Here is a 19865-nt window from a genome sequence, read left to right as displayed (position 1 = left end):
AATGTATAATTAGTTGGCCATATCCAAGAAGAGAAGAAGAAGAGTAGGAGTCTATTGTAGAGCTGCAACAATTAATTCATAAATTGCTTAGTTGTCAACTATTAAATTAATTGCCAAGTGTTTTGATCATCAATTAACCGGTTGATTCAATTTCCAAGAAGAAAAAAAAATCTAAATTCTCTGATTACATCTTCTTAATTGTGAAAAAATCTTCTGGGTTCATTAATCTTTTTCCTTTACAGCAAACTGACTGCTTTTGGGAAACACTGACAACAGATTAATTGAGAAACCAAATGAAAGATTAATCAACAATGAAAACAATCATTCGTTGTACAGTAGTCTATTGGAGAAAAAAGAATTGCTGCACAACTATATTCAGCGAACACACTTTATTTCACAATCCTATCAAACACAATAATTAGAATTAAAATACATATGGTATCCAGGTTGTGTATGCACCATTGTTACATGTTACACCATTATCATATGCTGATCCACTGTTCCATTCAAACAAAACTGAACATGATACTTGGTGTTAATCTAGATATTTTCCTCTATTGTTTTAAATAAATTGTAGGATGTTTGAACACAATACTGTATTAATTCAAAAGTAGCATTTCAATCTTTTAGCATACTTGTGAAAGTGGAGTCAAAGAGTAATCTCAAGCTTTCTACCCTTAACATTTATGTAAGCTCTGTACTGAGCAGGAGCCTGCTGCAGATAGTCAGTAACGGTGTGGTTGAATTGATTCACTACAGATCTGAAAACATCCAGAATGTAATCGATGCTGCCATTTATAAACTTAATATCCATAGCTGTGTTTGCGTACGCTGTGACTGTTTTCACTAAGCTTACATAGTTTTCATACAAAGCATTAATGTAGACAGCAATGGCATCCAGGACATCAGACTTTAGAGCGTTGTCAACAAAGTCCTGCGCTTTATCAACATATGATTTTAAGGTGCCTCCCAGTTTCTCCAGGAACATGTCTAGATTCTCCATTTGCTTCAAAACATCCACAATAGGATTAGGCATTGTCTTTACGGTATCCCTAATCACATCCATTATCTTGGCTCCAGCCATGACATCACGAATGGGCATTGTGACCTGAATTTTACTGATCATGCCAATTATGGCATTGGAAACATATTCTAAATTAACAGCCACCAGCTGGGTTGCCTTCTCTACCATAGCAGTAACGCTAATGGCCATCTTATTGAGCACCTCAAGGAGAGGGGTCATCTCCTCAGAGCCTGGCAATTTAACATGGGTCTCCCTCAGAACCTTGATGGCAGCATCCAGGAAGACCTGAACAGCCTTCTGATACTGAACAACAGTGTTCCTAAAGAGGATGGACAATTGACTGAGATCTGGGGCATGGTTCTTTGCAATGTTGTGGGCCTCCTCAATGTAGTCAATAATAATATCCTTCAACAGGGCAGCATATCTGAACAGTTGATATTTCTCGGCAAAGCTAGACAAACAAGAGCTGATGGCAGGAAGTCTTTCCTGTAGTCCGCTTAACATGATGTCAGAGGCTTCCATGTTGAAGACCATCTTCAGATTCATTTTATCAGCATCCTTGGCGGAACCTCTGACGGTGAAGATATCAACATCCTTCCCAGGATCAGACTGTTTAACAGAAAAAAACATAAAATGAGATGAAAATCTCTTGATTGTTGTAATTGTGCAAATACTAATAGCAATATGAAATCCTTACAGCGTAACGACCATAAAGTCTAGCATTCATCTGAGATGGGACCCTGCCATGGAGCTGAAGACCCAGGAAGCCAGTAGACGGAATAGAAATCGTGGCACTAATTCCATCTTTACGGACAGCATAACGCAAGTTCACGTCAGTGAAGGCAGGGCTGGTTATGTCCGAATTCATGGTGATACGGGAGTCACTATGGAGACAGGCATGAATGTGTAAATTTTTTTTCATAGACAGCAACTTTTTCCAAGAAACAAATATTTTAAAGGAAATAATAACGACTATACTTTATCATATGATGTACTGTACTGTAAAATCAACAAAATGTTACACAATGCTTATTTAAAGTGTTACCTCATTGTATGGGAAAGGACGTATTGAGTGTCCATGGTCAGATCGGAATGGGTGAAAACCATCTTCCCAGTCAGGCTTACACCAGCATTTTCAAAGTTTAGGGTAATGGAAGCTGTTGAGGCATATTGACTTGAGTTAAACTGAATATTGATTATTTTTAAGCACAAAAAAAATGTAAAAGAATATGACATGCTAGAAAAAAAACTTACAGTCCAGGTCATATTCCAAGAAGACAACGACAGAGGTGGCAGAGGACTTAAGGGTGACTTTGAAGACAGGAGCACTGCCCTCTACTTCAGCTGCCAGGTCTGTGGTATGCAGTGGGCTGACAAACTTGATATTGGTAGACATCTTCTGTTTGGCAGCTGTCACTTCAGCAACAGTCTTGTCAAAGATGGCGAGGTCACCCAAGTTGCTTGGCTGAGAAATATCTATCTCCATATCAGCAATCAAGGAAGAAGTTGGTGCAAGGTCAATGGTTGCCTGGGCAATATGCTTGCCATTGGTGTTGAAATTGAACAAGTTTGCCTCGTTGTTGCCAGTATACTTCAGCACTGCATACACGCGGCTCAGGGAGGCTTCAACAGCAAGATTCTCATTGATATCCATGCCAATGACTTTGGTGGTGCCATAGTTAAGTTTGGCATCTGCAATAACCTTGGAGGTGGAGCGTAGGCCATCGCTATTCAGATACAGATTGACATCATTATCCAGAACTCCCAAAAGTAGATAGTCATCGAGCACTGTGCCGTCCATGTTTGTCTTAGTGGATGACTCCATGGAAACATACTCAAAGGTTCCCTCCAGCTTCAGACTGTGCTCTGCCTCAGCCTTCCCAACAGCCTTGATCACAGGGATGTTAAAATCACCTTTCATTCTCAAGGTTGAGACTGCATTTGGTTTAGTTTTGGTGTCTGCAAGCAGTTGTTGGTTTGCTTCCAGGTTGAGTATAGGCAGTGCAATCTTTGCAACAGTCGCCACAGAGACCGCAGTTTCAAAAGTTTCAGTGCTCATAGAGATAGTGCTGTCATGAGTGCCTTCAATGTGAGGATTTTCGAGGGACAGGGAGTTGGCCAACTTGATTCCTCTCTTGGTGGTCAGACTGGTGGTGCCGTCAAGTTTAGCTTTTAGACCCTCAAACACAGAGGCAGTGGTAGCTCCCAGACGGAAGACAAGATCATCATCAGTATACAGTCCAGCATTGGCATTCAGATTAATGATGGCAGACTTGAAAGACAGTTCTGTGATCAGGTCACCCACAGAGGGAATCATGATCAGACCCATCATATCAACAAGGGGTGCAGCTTGGCTTTTCTTGTAAACAACCTTGGCATCCACATCAACAGACTGTTCAGTGGTAGTCAAAATGTGTTTCAGACCGGTTTGATCATACAGGTCAAGATCACTTATAGCTGGAGTATTGAATTCAACAAAAGGCAGGTCAATCTCAGGAATACTGATGGGCCTAGTCAGGAAATCAAGGTTTGCTTCCCCTTCTACAGCAGCAAGGATGGCAGCCTCCCTTTCATTGTTCTCTACAGTGAAATTCCAGCAAAGTTTGTGCTGATTAAGACGGGCCAGAGCTACAGTTTTCATGTGTTGTGTGTCAGGGCTGAAGGTGGCAGAGTAATCATTCTGCAGATCAATTTTGGCCGTAAGAGCCTCACTGAAGATGACCTTGGTGTTTCCCTTATTCTGAAAGCTGAACAAAACCCCTCTAGGACTAAGAGAAAGGTCGATCACATTGTTTAGGGCTCCATTGACAATACCAATTAAATCTGTGCTATGGGTTCCCTTCAGCTCAACGTTCATGTCATGCAGATTGGCATTTACTGATCCCACGAAAAGGTTGTTTTTGATTGTGGGACCTTCTGCCTCAGAGCGAATATCAAACTTGAAGTAGCTGAAGATGACTAAATCAGCACTCAGGGTCTGTCTCATCTTCAAAAGGACTGTATCTGTGTCACTAATAAAGGTCAACTTGACTGTACTTGGATTGACTGTGACTTGCAGTTCACTCTTGTGAATACTGTCATGAGAGTTGAAGGTGGAAGTACCTTGATTTCCAACAGTTACTGTAATAGTGGTGCCTTCCTGGTGGGCCACAGCTTTTTGAGTACAAGATGTCTCATCAGTAAGGCCAATGACAGGGAGGTCGAGCACATGTTTATATGAAGTGTCAAAAGTGGCAGATAAACCACCTTTGGTAGCTAAGAAAGCTTCATTTAAAAGTTCAGCTTTGTAAGATTCTGCGGTGGCCTTTACTGTTGTCTTGGCTGAAGCCTGGACTGAGAAATCATTCAATGTCAGAGATGCATGGTGGTCCAACGCAAGAAATTTGTGAGTGAACTTAAGTGTCTCAGCAGCAATCAGACGTTGCCCATTGGGAACAGCAATACGAGCAGTAGAATCCAGGTTGAAGTTAAGGATTTCATAGCTGAGAGACGTACCCTGAGAGGTCAGAAAAGCTGTCAGCTGTGGAGTCTCATCTACATCTAGAGAGCTCTGGACTTCAGCAGCATTCCTTATAGTGTAGATGGGAGAGTTGACTTTTATCTCATAACTCAGTTGACCAAATCCTGGAATCATGATCTCACTGGGAATGAGTGGCAGCTCAAATGCTGGGAGCTGCAGAGTCTTAACAAGTTTCTCTGCTGGAACATGAGGAAGAGTGGGGAAGGAGAACTCAGCTACTGTAATCTCAGGAAGCGAAAACTCAGGCAGGGGAGGGAGATAGTTCATAGTCAGGTCTCCAAACAAAGCACCCAAATCAAACATCTTCATCTCACAGTTGAGAACAAGATCTATCAAATCAATAATTCTCTGTTTAATATCATCAGCTGAGATGGAGGTGGCTTGCACAGTGTAGGAGCCCAAGATAGTAAACTCAGGGATGTCCAGCTGTGGTGGGATTTCAAACTGATTAAGCCTATATATATTGAACTTCATGGAAGGCACAACAAGATCAGTGAGAGGAATGGTGAAGGATGGCGTGTTCAACTCGGAATCCTGAAGTTCATTAATAAGCCCATTCATGATTTGTTTAATCTCGCTTATGATTTTCTGCTCACGTACCACATTTGTAATCACCTCAAACATAGAGTTGAAAATAAATTTGGTGATGTCTGTGGCTTTTCTTGATAAATTAATGACACTGTTCAGCAAGAGCTCAATCTGAGCGTTGACATCAAGATTTCTAATTTCCTGTTTTGTATATTCAGCAAATGCCTTAATCTCATTGGTCATATCAAACACAAGCGTGTCAAGGATATCCTTTGCAAATTTAATAATTTCTGCAAGTTTGATTTCTCTCAGGCGTTCCAGAAAGCCTCTACCAGAGGATAAAACAGCGTTGACAAAATCTCTTGTTGCCTCAAGTTTCTGGGGGATTTCAAGAGTCCTGATCAACTCATTAACGTAAGCTGTGTACTCAGCAATAACTTGATTGGCAACATCCACAAAGTCATTGTATTCCAATGACTTCAGCTTGGTCACAAGAGTTTCAAGATACATATTCAGCCCTTCAATTATATCCTTAACCTCAGTTGTTTTCAGGTAGTTGATAGCACTCTGGAAGACTTGCATGAATTTGGTGGGAATGTCTGCGTCCATTCCCATCTTGGCTACGTTCCTAATGGTTTCCTCAATTCTAAACTGCTTGATGAGCTCCAAAGCACCTTCCAAGATAGCTTGAACCTTTTTGTCAGCCTCATACTTTACAATCAGCTCTCTCATCTTAGCATAGAATGTGTTGATCTTGCCTACAATGTCAAGTTCCTGAATCATTTCCCTAATATAATCTGTCATATCGCTGAAAATCTCTGTGGGTATCCAACTCACTAGTGCATTAATGGGACGTCTAAGGTTGATGGATGAAACAAATCTCTTCAGATCATCAACAAATGTCTGCATGTCAAATGTCTCAATCATTTCTTTCATATCAATCATGATTCCCCTTAGTGTAGCCATGATTTCATACTTGGCATCAATATCACGCAAGAATGTGATGCTACTTCCCTCCAATTTTTCCAGGTCAATCTGCTGGATCATCTCCTTCATGGTATCAATCACAGACACAACCACAGCCTTGATGTCAAACTCCTCGTTAATAGCATTCAGCTGTTCCTGAATCTTCTGAATAAAGGCTTCGGGCAGGTTGTTACTAACAATCATCTCCTTTATCATGCCAGCAAAGTTTTGAATGAAGACACTGAGATCAGCCAGCAGTTTCTCTACAGTAGCCTTCAAGTTTGTCAAAGAGGCTTCCAAATCCTCCATGGTGATGGCATATTCCTGAACGAAATCACTGAAAAATTGCTTCAGCTGAATTAGTTTGTCTTCTACATTCAGTTGAGAGACAATGTCTCGAACATGCTGAGGAAGAGCCTCAAGTTTGGCCCTCATCTCTTCATTGTTGATGTAGTCTTGCAGTGTCTCAGCAATACGCACAACAAAGCCCTTAAAGCTTTCCAAGAAGACAGGCAGACTTTCAATCAGAGGCAACTGAATTATGTGACTATTTGTGCTCTTGTCATACTTGAGGAAGCCAGAGAGGGCAAAGTCCTGGTTTTCTGTGGAGTCTGTGTTGAGGATGTTTGTGAGGATTGTGCCAGAAAGTTCCATTCCCATTCTCTCAGGAGTATTGTAAACACTCATCTCCTGATCGAAGCCATGCTCATTCAGTTTAGACTTCATTCTAAAACTGGTCTTCTGCTCTGTGAGTGACAGAACATTATCCATATTGGTGTCAAATGTGGTCTCAAGGGAAAACCCGTTATCTAGCTGCTGGGTTACTGAAGCCCTGCATTCGTGTGAGCTAGCAAAAGCCAGGGGTTGTGCTCTCAGGAGGAACTTGCCATAGAGTTGGGCACTGTGCTTTCCATACATGGTCACGTCTCCATCAGCATTGAAGACGGCGTCAAGGTTGAAATCAAAAGGCACAATGCTGCAACGGATGGTGTGGTCAAAGCGCATTGGCTGTGAGTTGAAGCGGGCATCATTGGTGAACCTGGCAGCAAGACCAACAACTTCAAGCTCGGTGTTGTGGCTCATGTGAGTTCCAAATACTTTTCCAGTGGTGCTGCACTTTGCGTTAGCAGTCATATCGGCATAATTTACCTGATAGGTGTGCTTGATCTCTTCCTCACCATAGATGGCTTTCAGGCTGCCAGTCAGGTCGATCTTGTACAGCTCTGCCTGCAACTGAGCCTCATTAATGAAGTTGGCCTCCAGAAGTTTCAGGTTGTTTTTAACATTTGCAGAAGCAGTGTAGGGTTTCAGGTCAATGGCGATATCGTGAGTGTAAGAGGCATACTCGCTTGCGATGGCTTCAGCCTTTGAGTTGAAGTCAAGGCTAGAGAGAGTAATGGTCAGAGTGTTGGCATTATCAACTTTGATATCACTCATTGCAGCCTTATTGGTAATGGATAGAGTTGCCCTTGAAGCATCAAGCTCAGCATTGAAGGTGTTTTCAAGGGCCAGGGGGCTCTGGAGGGTGGTTGTTCCAGTGGTGGTCACACCATCCTTGTTCATTCTCAGTGCAGCCTTGTGAGTTGCCTCATTTTCAAGGAGCTTCATGGTGGCATCACTGTTTACAGTCAGACCATTGGCATCAAGGGAGGCAGTCAGCAGAGAGTAAACACGATTATCAGAATAATCTGCATTTGTATCCATTCTCATGACAACTTCACCAAAACCAGCAGAGGCTTCAGCCTGGTTACGAATCTTGATACCAAGAGCAAGAGCATTTGCATCAGATTTCAATGACAGCTTGCTGTCTTTGAAGGAAAGCTCAGCAACATTGGTAAAGGTGTCTTCAAAGGCATTGGTGTTAGACACAACTGAGAATTCACCATTGGCAAGGCTTGCTGCAATTGTGTTCTGGGCCTGAACAATGGTAGAGTCAATCTGAACAGATGAATCAATCTTTGCCTCTGGCCTGAAGGGGAAGATGGCGAATGACTGGGTTGAAATGGTGTTGCCATACATGGGTCCAGCCTTGAACATACCCTCAAAGTTGATGTCAGCAGAGATTTCTTCAGTGTTGATTCCAGTCATAGCAGTGTGCTCTAGTGCAATGTTGAGACCGAATGGACTGGTGGCTTCAATCTTGCTGCTTGTTTTCAAGTTGACTTTGTCTGTCATCGTTGCCTCTTCACTAATACTAATACTGGCTTCAATGAATTTATGGGCCAAAGAGCTTTTCAAATTGGCCTTGATGAAATCAGTGGTGGCCAACATACCAGAGCCTAAAAAAAAACACAACAGAAGAAAAGATGATTGGTAAGCAATGATTGCATAGTGTGACTTCTCAGCAAAATTTTGAGCTTAATTTGCTCATATAAAATATATGGTACAGAAATCTATCTAAGTGTAGTTGCATCATAGAACACTGTAACACTGTTAGTGAATGTTAGTCACATTGTTTTTATATTAGTTGAAATCTACCAAGAGTGAACAACACATCATTTCAACCGAGCTAAGAGTAACAGTGAAGCAAATTCTAAATTCATCATTATATTGATAATAAAATACCTTCAATCTTTACTGAGAGGATGTCAATTGGGGAGGTTCCTTTCACGTCAAACTTAGCTGAGTAGCTTGGTGTCTCCACAATATCTTTGCCAGCAGCCATTGAGGCCTCCATGTTGTATAAGTTACTCCTCATGAGAGTCGAAACTTCAACTTTGCCGAAAAGAGGAATAGACAGAGAAAGGCTCTCAGGTACAACAAGCTCTGGGATGGGAATCTCCATGGAGACAATCTCCAGTCCAAAGCGGGTTAGAGACACGCTGGGTGTGGTCAAAGCTGGTGGGAAGTTAAGCTCTTCTGTTGACTTTCCTCCAAGAGGGAGAGGGATAGCAATGGTGAGGCGCTCATTGACAAAGTGGTAGATAGCCTTTGCTTCACTGTAATCAGCAAAAAAGATAAAAATCAATTACATTTAAACAATAGCCTTTTTGACAGTTATGATATTGATTACTGAGTTATTTCAGACTTACGCATTCAAGAACAGTTTCTCTGGCAGTGAAATCTCAGGAATATCAGGCATCCTGATGCTCTGAATGTAAGGGATGTCAGCAGCGTACATTTCCATGTGATTGTTTGTTGCCTAAAGAATGAGTAATGTATGTTTTATGCTTTTTCCAATAAAAAAAAAAAAAAATCAAAGATCTGTCAGCTAAAATAATTGTAAAATAAAAAATTTGTACCTCCACAAATGACTTGAAGATTTGACTGACTGTCATGTCAGTCTCCCCTATCCGCGTGTCAAGAACATCTTTACCATACTTTGTAATCTTTTCAGTGTATGGAAGGATTTCCAAAATCTCAGAGTTCACATCTGACTTCAACTCAACCTCAACCTTGCTGGCATCTGTAAAGTAAAAGTTGAAAAAATTCCTGAAGGATCAGAAAACATTTCCCTTACGCTCAGGCTAGTTTAGGTTTGAATAAAGATTTTTATTTTAACAAAGCCTTTCCATCTACACTACAATGTAAACAATCTGAAGCAATCAAATATGACCAAATCTGAAGTACAAATGTGCTGGTATCTAAGAATTAAGAAAAGAGACGTACCATATTTAATTGCAACCTTCTGCTCAGATGTGGTTTCCATGACCTTGATCTCACTCTTGATCTCCAATTCCAGCTCTTCATCACGCTTGATGTTAGCTGTGACAGTGGCATCAGCACTGATTGAGGGGACAAGAAGTTGGACCTGCAGCATACCTTCCTTCATGGCCTTCAGACTGAAAAATGCAGCAACAAGTTAGCAAACCTTTTACGTGATATTAATCTTATATAATAAGGGTTTATGGTTGATTCCTTACTTGGCACGGCCAACCAGTGAGAGCTGAGGGATGTTCTTATTTATAAAGTCAAGAGAGATGGAGTGAGTTCCCTTGCCCTTGGTGTTTCCATCAACAACACCCAGCCTGAGTCCAGCCTCCACATCGTAGTCAGGGATCTGGATGTCGGCGGTGATGACATTCTTCCTCCTGTTATATTTCATGATGGCTCTGGCCTCAGTGGGCTCTACACCTGTTTTTGATCAATCAATCAATTAGTATTACATAACTCCTTTAAACTTTTTGGGCCACTTAAGCAACTGCGAAAATGGGAATATTGTATGATATTGTCGATATTATACATTACCTTCAGCCGTCAGAATGAACTTCACAGAGTCAACCTTCTGCCGGCCCTCTTCTCCTTCCCTAAGGAGCTCGTAGGCAACAGTGGCTGTGTACTCAGTGACTTCACCAGTGGGGTGGAGTTCCACGGCAAATCTGTTCACATAATATAATTATTACCCAACATTAATAGGTAATTCATTTTTAAAAGACAACTATTTGCTGTTGGTCAAAAAAGTTTTTCTCACTTGCTGTCTCCAGTGAAGGGGAAGTAGGGGGCTGTCTCCTGAGAGAAAGCATCAATGTACTGCAGAGCAGTGCAGTATTTCATTCCAGCGAAGACGGGAGTGCACTCACTAACATCAACCTTGTCTGTCACCATAGGGGGGATGGTTTTCACCTCTGATCCAGTCACTGCCACCAAGGTGTTTCTATGTAGGGAAGTCATAAAGATACCAGTATAAGACCCCAATTTCAGATTTTGTTAACATTTTTGTATAAGGCCAGAGTACATGTAGCTGCACCTGGAACATCTTATTTGCTTTCTTGGTAAATAACAATATTAATTACCAGATATTCTATTGGGAGCAACTCCACATACTATTTAATGACAAGCATGTGTAGCTGTTTACTGTACACCATGTTTATTTTCAAATAATGTCATTGTCCCACTTTTGCTATAGTTTAGGTACTGTCAATATACTGTGGTAGGAGAGAATCTTGTTCTGTGTGATAATGACCAAGAACTCTGCTTACGTCATTTTGATGAGCTTTGTAGGACTCATTGGAGCAGGGATGGTCAACTTGACATTGTCACGTTCAAAGGCGATCTTGGCACTGAGCCCACTTTCGTGGAAAATGTTGGTGTGCATCTCTAACCCAGAGTTGACATATTCAGGCATGTGGGAGCCAACCTGAGTTACAAACTCAATGCCAGCAGAGGGCATTAAGGTAACTTCGCTCTGTGGAAACATAACAGACATAGGTAACTTGTGTTGTTTCTGTATGAAAGAGAACGATACAGTTGGGTGTAAAATATGTTTTTGAAGAGAAATTTGAAGATAATCACCATGTCGGGAGCAATCTTAAGTCCTCCCTTGATGCCAGGGGTGAAAGTACCAGACAGTGCAATCCTCAGAGGCACACCAGTGGCAGTTGGCAGGAAGAATTCATTATCCATGAAGATGTAGTGAGCAAAGATTGTGTTGTCAGCCTTGGTCATCAGGGCCTTCATTATCTGTGGTAAATAAATATAGACATATGACATCATAAACAAGGAAATGTATAAATACATGTATTGTTTTAATGTCTTTTTTTTGTTTAAACATAACTGATAACTTCCTTACATCAGTTGGGAACATCTTGAACATGCTGTCAATCATCATGGCAGCAGAGTAGGCCATCTCCTCCATTTCGTTGGTCCTCAGATATCCGAGTTCATTTCCCAAAAGCCTCAGATAAACCATTGCCTCAGGAGACTGTGCTGTCTTCAGTTCCCTCACAAGTTTGTTGAGGTTGCGTCCAATGTCCCTCATCAGGTTCTGGGAAGCCTAAAGAAAGATGTGCATGCTGTATTACAAGATTTTTCTCTTCTGGAGAAGTCGATCATTCATTGATCACAGCGGTTTTTAGTTTGATTAATATGTACAAAACAGATTGGTTTGAGTACCTGTCTCTTCATTCTGTCTCTCTTCAGAGCAGGGAGCATGTTCTGCAGGATCTCATTGAGTCTCAGTGGCATGTTGTCAGAGACAAAGTACATTGTCTTCAGGGCGGTGTCGGGGAAGAATCCATTCTTTCCGAACAGGGCTTCAACGGTTGGCTCAAATCCTTTGCCCTCCATACCAATCTGTAATGGTGACAACATTTTCGTTGACACAATTTAGCTGACTGAAAACTCCTCTCAAAGCATGTGTTTGATTAAAACAGCTCAAAATATTTACCTCCATCATGTCAATGTCATAGCCAAATGCCTTCAGAGTCATTTCAAGCATGACCTCCTTGGGCAGGTAGCTGGTACCCTCAAAGATCATGTTGCCCTCAACAGATCCGATCTTGTAGTTACGAGAGAACTTGGTGGGGTCCATGATGGATCCGACCTCATTACCCTGCAGGGCATCACGAATCTTCTGTCTCAGTCTGTAGGAAATAAATAAAATGTTACAGTTCAAATCAAATCAGAAAACCTCCTCAAAATGTTGTGAAACAGCAAATATACAGCTGCATGTGCTTTTCACTTACTCTTGGGTCTCTGGCTCGGAGGACGACAGAATGTTGGTAATGTGGGAGATCACAAAGCTCTTAACTTGTGTGTCCTGCTCATTGGGCAAGGCATCAGCCAGCTGGGACAGTTCAGTGGGCTGGGGGTCCTTCATAAGTACCAGGTATGCAGCAATACGCTTTTGCATGGGGCTGGCACTGTCCAAGAGCACCTGCATGAAAACTTCTCTGCCCTGTGACCAAAAAGATAGATAAAATAAGTATACAGTGAATTTATTCCAAAAATGTGTCAAAACTTTAAGTAATTTAACTTGCCTCCTCAGGGACGGGAGTCAGCCTGTACACTTGAATGGCAGCCTGTTGCACAGCTGGGGAAGCTGCTGGTTGGTTCACACACTGGATCACAGCGGTTCTGAGTGCAGGACTAGCAGCTCCCAGAGCTGGAGCCATGTTTCCAATAACCTAGAATGAAAGGACACATTATTCCCTTTATTCATGTAGGCAGTTATTTACCTTTTAATCTGCAGGGTAGGTTACTCACTCTCAAGGTCATGAAAGTGTTGTCCTTGTCACCAGAACAGTCACCCAACTGGGCAGCCATGAACTCAGCAACAGAGTAAATTTCAGGGATCAGTTTTCCTTCAGCTTTGTAAAACCTGTTGGAGAAAAAGCCATTTAGAAATTAAGGCCTGTGTATCTTCTTTTACATAACAAGAAAAATCGTTTTTTTATTCAGATATTTGACCTGGAGTGAAGTGTGGTTAACTTCACTCACCTCTTGACAACGTTGCTCAGGGCAAACATGATGGCCTTGCTGGGCTTGTATTTGGCCATCTCAAGCATGTCATTGATCAGGAGGGCAGAGGGATTGGACACCAGTCCCATAGCAAAAACACCAGCATCAACCTCAAGTGCAGAGCTGTCAAAAGTCCTGAGGATCTGCATGATGGCACTGCTGCACTCAGGGGTTCCACACTGGGCCAGAACCTGGTAGGTCAGGACAGGGGACACGGCAAGAGCCTCGGGAATGGCAGGACTCAGGGTCTCAACCTTCATTCCACGGACCATGGTGACAAGCTTGTGGAAAAGGTGGGCCCTCCTCTCACCCTCAGTCTCGGGCAGAGTGGCCAGTTCTCTCAGGAGGTTCAGAGCTGCATCTTTATCCTGGACAACACTCTTGTCCTCAACAGCCTCCATGTGAAGACCCTTGACAGTCTCACCTATGATACACAAATAAAAGATTGGAATTACTTATGGATATCATTAGCTCCATTTAGTAATAAATAACAAGAACAGAGATGAGGGGTCATCTTACTGTGGTAAAAGACTCCTTCATTGTGAGGAGAAACCTGAACCAGAGTCAGTTTTTGCTTGCCGACATTATTGACTCCGTATTCTCCGCTGTGGAGACACAACAAAACATTAAAGTACAGTAAAAGAAAAGTAGACAGAAAGGTACAGTAGAAACCTCTGGCAAGACACATCAGCAGAGACGCTTACATAATAAAGAACCATATAGGAAGCATTGTAAGGTTGGACTTACTTGTGAGAGAAGGGAATGAGGATGTGTTTCTCAGTACAGGATCCGGAGGTCATGTGTTTGTTCTCATTGTCAAACTTGTAGTTGCAGTTCTGTGAGCTTCTGACCAGCTGGGCAAGAGGGTAGTGCTGAAGATAGAGAAAGAATTTCAATGCAAGATTCTTGTCCAATGATTTTAACAACACAATTACATGTCTGACAAACAGAATTAGTACAGTGATGTTACCTTTATCAGATCCTGAGGCAGTAAAGTTAGGAAGATCAGTTCACCAGACCCACCCATGTGTAGCTTGGATATCTTACCATGCCAGAGATAAGCGCCAAAGGGCTGGTGGGATCTCTCATCGGGTTAAATTCGTCACATCTGGACAGATCCCTCGTGAGGCTGATGTCAGTTGCAATGTCCTCTCTAGCATTAATGGAGTAATCTGTCTTGCACTTGCCATGGATAGTGGGCTGGAAATGGGTGTGAAGAGAGATATCTTTGAATTGCTTTTTTACTCTTTTTTATTGTGTTCAAGTAAACACTTGGAGACTTACCATATTCCTATTCTTGTCTTCTTCCAGCAGAGGCACAGCCAAGGCAGAGATGATGCCCCTCTTGATGTTAAGGATCGTTGTTGTCTCACCGTCCTCAGGGTACAGTTTCATATCATACACACCCTCAACTGCAACCATCAGAGGATATCTACAGAAAATATGAGACTTTTACCATTAAGTCCTGTAGCACTTGTATGTTCATGCCACTGGATGTCTAACTTGATGGAAAAGTACCTCTCCATTTCAGCTGCAAAGGCATCAGAGCTGGGTGAAGGACCGAACATAGGGTTGCCCTCTGCGTCGATGTCAACCACCTCACTCAGGCTACAGCCAGTGGTGCGGACGATGAAACTACAAGCCTGAGGTACTTCAATTTCAACCTGTATTAAAATATTGTTTTAGCTTTTCTCTGATAGATGTAGCACAGAAAAAGGATATACATCACATATATCTAACAGAAGTTCAAGCACAGTGACATGTACCTTGCAAGTGGCCTTAGGTCCATTCCTGAGATGTGAGGCACCATTGATAGCATTCAAGGACTCCGCTTCGTACAAGTATTCATACTTGTGGTTGGCTTTGTACCTTTGGTTTACTGGTAGAGAGGATAACAATTTCATGTTAGATCTCAAGTATGCCAAAGTTATGTGAGAAAGTTCAAAGTTTCCCTCAGCAAGTCAGCCAAGGTTTAAAACAACATTATGTCACTTTTTGACCTTAAAATAACAACTTCAGGATCGTGTTGATGGTACAGTGTCTTGTAATAGGGTGAATGGTGTCTCTGTCTCAGCCACTCTGCCCCCCATCACTTGTTTCTGCACTACTGTATGTAACTTCAGTCAGAGGGTAGGGTCAAAGTGTTACATACATGTTTACTTCAACATACAAGTTTTCAACACATAACATTGCTATGATGTAATGAGTTTTGTTTGTAGTTAACACCTACATTATGTCTGACAAATTCTTACAGACCTAAGATAAGATATTTGATATATTATTGTGTTGATATAGAAAAGTGAAAAAAAAAAAATACTATATGCATATACTAGCATCAAAGTTCATCTTACCTCGGATGTCCTGAAATATAGTGTTATTTGTAAATTTCTTGATGCTTTAGTTTAACATTTACATCATGTTCAGGTTGTGTAATGAACATATCAAAATACTGTAACTTACTCAGGCAGTTTGCATGATTGTCTTGGGCATCTGTTAAGATAATCATAAAAAAAAACATTAGCTGTTCATTCTCCAACAAGAAAACTATTTTTAAAAGATAGATCAATGGTATCCCAAGTCAAAAGCAACGTAATGTAAAATACTTACAAGTCAAGGTAAGTGTGGTTAGGAGTAGGGAAAGACAGAGCTTTGAGTCCCCCATTGTGGGCTCTGTGCAACACTCTCCTTGGGGCTCCTTTGGCGAGTACTCAGACGAGACTGAGGTGTACACCTCCTCATGGGCCTTTTATACCAAAGGTTTTCCCAAAGGAGGGTCAGTGGGTATAACATACAGTACTGTCTCAGCTCCAAAGTCCAGTCTATACGTACGTGTGGAAGGACAAAGTTTCATAAAGCTTTCCTTTATTTTGATTGTCAAGCTTCATAATCTGTTTTTTTTGTTTGTTTGTTTTTTGTAGAAATGTGGGAACAAATTCCATTAGAATTCTGTATAAGATAACGTAACTTTATGAAGATTATAATACATTAATAGATTATTTTGATATTAAGTATAACAGCAGTAATGTCCAGTTCTTGCTCCTCAAGTTTCACCTAAATTTTTTCATCATTTTGAGTTCCTTGCTATTTCCATGTTTTTCCAAAATTCTCATTATGGTGAATGTTAAATAAATATAGGTTTATCTCACAACTGCATCTGCGTCAACACATTTCAGTCAAATAGTTACATTTTTTTGCATGAGATGGTCTCATAATATTATGGCTTCTATTATTGACTTCATTGTTAAACATATTTACATCTTACATCTTACATCTTACATCTTAGTAGCCAAAAGCCAATATTAAATATTCACTGAATTTTTATTTCTTTAATTATACTTAGTCTATAAAACATAGAATCACGCATTGCATAATCATACAGTGTGTACTGTTTTAAAACTTCTCCCCAGAAACTGTGGAGTTGTCATTGATAAGAGTTGACACTGAACTTGAACAGTTTGTTATCAAACTCTTGCCAAAGGAGCATTGGACTACAGTCTCTGGCCGCTGTGTAGACATGATGTTGCACACATAGTTAGATTGTACTTTCTCTGAACTGGTTATCTCTTTTGGATAGAAAATCTTTATCATAGATACCATACCAAAGGTCCAGTGAAATCCTTTTGAGGCATACAGTAGCTTTTCTAGTACATATAATATGTAAAACAACCCAAATCTTATAAAAGTATAGGCAGGACAGAATTGAGACATGTTTTGGTACTTTTTGAAGGATATTTGCTATTTTAATTGCATTCTTTAAAAAATGTGTTTAAGGATAAAACAATTAAACACAGCTAACATAATTTAGGAAAACACAACAAAAATACACCACGATATCTGAGACAGTACTGGTCCTGCTTCATTTTATAGAAACGACATGAAGATTATCTATTATCTATTATTATATGAATGACTTTGGGAATTACATTTTAAGAAGTCGCTAAAAGATGATGGAAAAGAAAAAAGCAATCAAATATCTGAAAATGATTCACTCATTCACATATATATTGACAGATATATATGTTGAGTTTTCCAAGCAGTGGGGCCGAGGCCTCATTGGAGTTTGAAAGATTGCCAATTTTACATCTTGTTTTTGCAGCAACTAAAGTTAATGAAACTGGAAGGGTATATATTTGCCCAAACAATGCCTTACATCAAATAGGGATACATTTTTTTCCCCTGTAGAATATGTTTATTGCATTTTTCATATAAACACTGAATACAGAAGAGAACAGCTCAGACGTGTGCATTTTATCCATCCCCAAGCTTCTTTGTCCCCCACAACAGAGAAAGGGAACAAAAGACAAATATGTAAACCAACAGCACAGTTACAGGAGGGATGTTTTGCCACAGTAAAGGTAAGCATACATGTGATGTATTCATTGGCAATATACTCCATTATAAGATTGTGCCACGACTTCTCTGTAGGAGCAACATCCTTGTTCCAGAAAAGCTAAATATTCTTTTTTAGTGGCAAAAGTCAGTAGCTTGAACAGTCTCTTGTGTTTGATATTTACATGTCCATCTGGAACACCAAGAAAGAGGCACATTGGGTCTATCTAATAATAATAATACCAGACCAGCATCTTTGTAGCTTCACACATGTCCAGAATTTACACTAACAACAAAGTGGAGACACATTAGCATCTTAAGAGCAGGTGTTATGTACTGTATGTGCAATGTAAAATTATAAACTAAATAAATTTGGTTCGATTACAGATAAAACTCTCCATAGCCTGTATCCACCTTTCCTGCCGGTCTATATTGCCAAACTATCTCTTCCAGGCCTGCTTATAGCTTGGGAGGTTAGAGATGAACTGGGATTTAGGGCGCTATAAAATACACTAATGCATTTCTTGGATACTTGTAAAGACAGGGCACTTTCTACATGTGATGTGTGATATGTGATAAGTGTGATATTGGAATAATGTAAAGTAAAAAAACTTTTTTTTAAAAATGCCTAAAAACCACTGTGGTACAGCTCTGATACAGCTCATGAATCATAGACAGTGATAGGAATCTTTTTGGGCCCACGGTGGACAAATTATGAGGAAAATAAGAAGATCACCTCTGTTTCTAGATGCAAAGATAAAAGTAAAGCAGTAAAAACTCAAAAGCTGATCAGTACGAGTGTGTTTGCGCTGGTAGGCCAGAAGAGAGGATGTTACAATGTTAATGCCATCCTTGACTTTTGATTGTATGTTAGTGGATCTTATCAGTTGTCTTTCATAGCCTGGTAATTATTTTTGAGTGTTTGCAAAAAATCCAGGAATATATTGTCTTTAACTCAGGTGGCTTGATGAGGCATATATGCAGATGGCACAGATGGCACATCAGGTTGGCTACTGCTACCTCCTCCACCTTTATAGAGAAACAGTACGACACAGTAACTTGTCCACAACAACCAAATATCACAAAGGCAGGGGCCGTCACATGTCGAGCTGCTATATTTTGATATTAGCCCTTATACTGTGTAATGTGACTTGGTTTGACAAGTAGCCACTCCACATGTACACCAGTAGATGGCAATGAAGACAATGATCAGTTTTCTGTCTGGGTCTGCTCCACCCTGGAAGGGCAACAGGCTACCTATCAGCTGTCCTGTGAAGTTTTCTTGGAAACCAAAAAAGTGCATTTCCTTCCTCATAAAATATTTTTGAGTTTTAGTAGTATTTTGAATCCAGCATTATTTACATCCAAGTATATTAGTTTGTAGTCTGCTTTCACTGGTGCATTCTTGCTGTGTTATTGCCACCTGTAGATCAGTAGAATAGTGCGACACCATTGGTAGTGGGTAATATACAGGTGTACTTCACATGGACGGGATCAACGAAAGTATGGCTTTTCCACTGGCACTCTTGGATGCGTCGAGTCAAACCATGCAGCACTGATTTGCTTTTCCATTACCAGTTTAAATACCCAAGATGGACCCTCTCTGGAGTGAGGCCAAAGTGCACCTGAGTATATAAGTGAGTATGTGATAAAATTATGTTGATATCATCCGTGAACCAAATGGCAAAAGAAAATGTACAAATGAATGAAAAATTCTTGATGTGAATAAGAAACAAGGATCCTAGAATAGATCCATGTTATATGCATTAAAAAATAGTTGAAGCAGATCCATTTATTCATACATGTTGCTTCTCTTTTCATGTAACCACTTCAGTGTATCAACTTGGAAACTGTAGGGTTAGGTTTTGGTATTGGTCTACCCAAAAGCAGAGAGACGAGGATTTTAAGTCAAAAGGGTTTATTTTAACAATAAAGGGGAATGACGAAGACAAAGGCAGACAGGTGAGCAGGAGACAAGTTGCAGGCTTGAGTGGTCTCACTGGGTTAAACTGTGTCAAACAAAGGCATCCAAAAACACACAAGATAAGTCACAATGAAAGAACACCAGAGAATCACCAGTCGAGACAGAACAATCCGGTACCGAAGTGAAGTGGAGACCAGGGTTTTGTAGTGGCTGTTGATGAGTTGATGAAGCTCAGGTGTGTCTTTCTGCTGCAGCGGCAAACCATAGTCACGAGCAAACGCACTGGGAAGGAGCAGGTGAGGGAAAAGGAAGGGGGAAACAGGTCGGGAAAAAACAACAGGAAACAAACACAAACAAGGCTGACATGGCACACACTGCGATACTGTAGTGTTTTA

The 19865-nt window shown here is 40.8% G+C and overlaps 1 protein-coding gene across 2 annotated transcripts; it reads right to left on the bottom strand.

Moving 5' to 3' along the window:
• Positions 1–374: 374 nt before the first annotated feature.
• Positions 375–15902, bottom strand: LOC311271836 (apolipoprotein B-100-like). Of its 2 annotated transcripts, none has more exons than XM_084377721.1 (28): positions 15825–15902; positions 15678–15707; positions 14984–15096; positions 14736–14881; positions 14502–14649; positions 14265–14417; positions 13965–14089; positions 13737–13822; positions 13197–13641; positions 12963–13077; positions 12737–12883; positions 12443–12654; positions 12145–12340; positions 11871–12050; positions 11548–11751; positions 11271–11438; positions 10958–11163; positions 10450–10632; positions 10227–10357; positions 9902–10112; positions 9648–9820; positions 9281–9444; positions 9071–9180; positions 8604–8977; positions 2279–8317; positions 2070–2181; positions 1722–1908; positions 375–1633 (listed from the first exon to the last, which is right to left on the bottom strand). In XM_084377721.1, exons 1-28 carry the CDS (start codon positions 15877–15879, stop codon positions 650–652), a joined length of 11397 nt encoding a protein of 3798 aa, XP_084233847.1. In that variant the 5' UTR covers positions 15880–15902; the 3' UTR covers positions 375–649. The 2 variants fall into 2 exon arrangements, with proteins under 2 accessions (XP_084233847.1, XP_084233848.1); XM_084377722.1 differs by having other exon boundaries at positions 11548–11742.
• Between the last annotated feature and the right edge of the window lie 3963 nt (positions 15903–19865).

The sequence above is a fragment of the Pagrus pagrus genome, assembly GCF_965226575.1.
Source record: "Pagrus pagrus genome assembly, chromosome: 16".
In the NCBI taxonomy this organism is placed as follows: domain Eukaryota; kingdom Metazoa; phylum Chordata; class Actinopteri; order Spariformes; family Sparidae; genus Pagrus; species Pagrus pagrus.
This window is presented reverse-complemented; position numbering and strand designations above follow the sequence as displayed.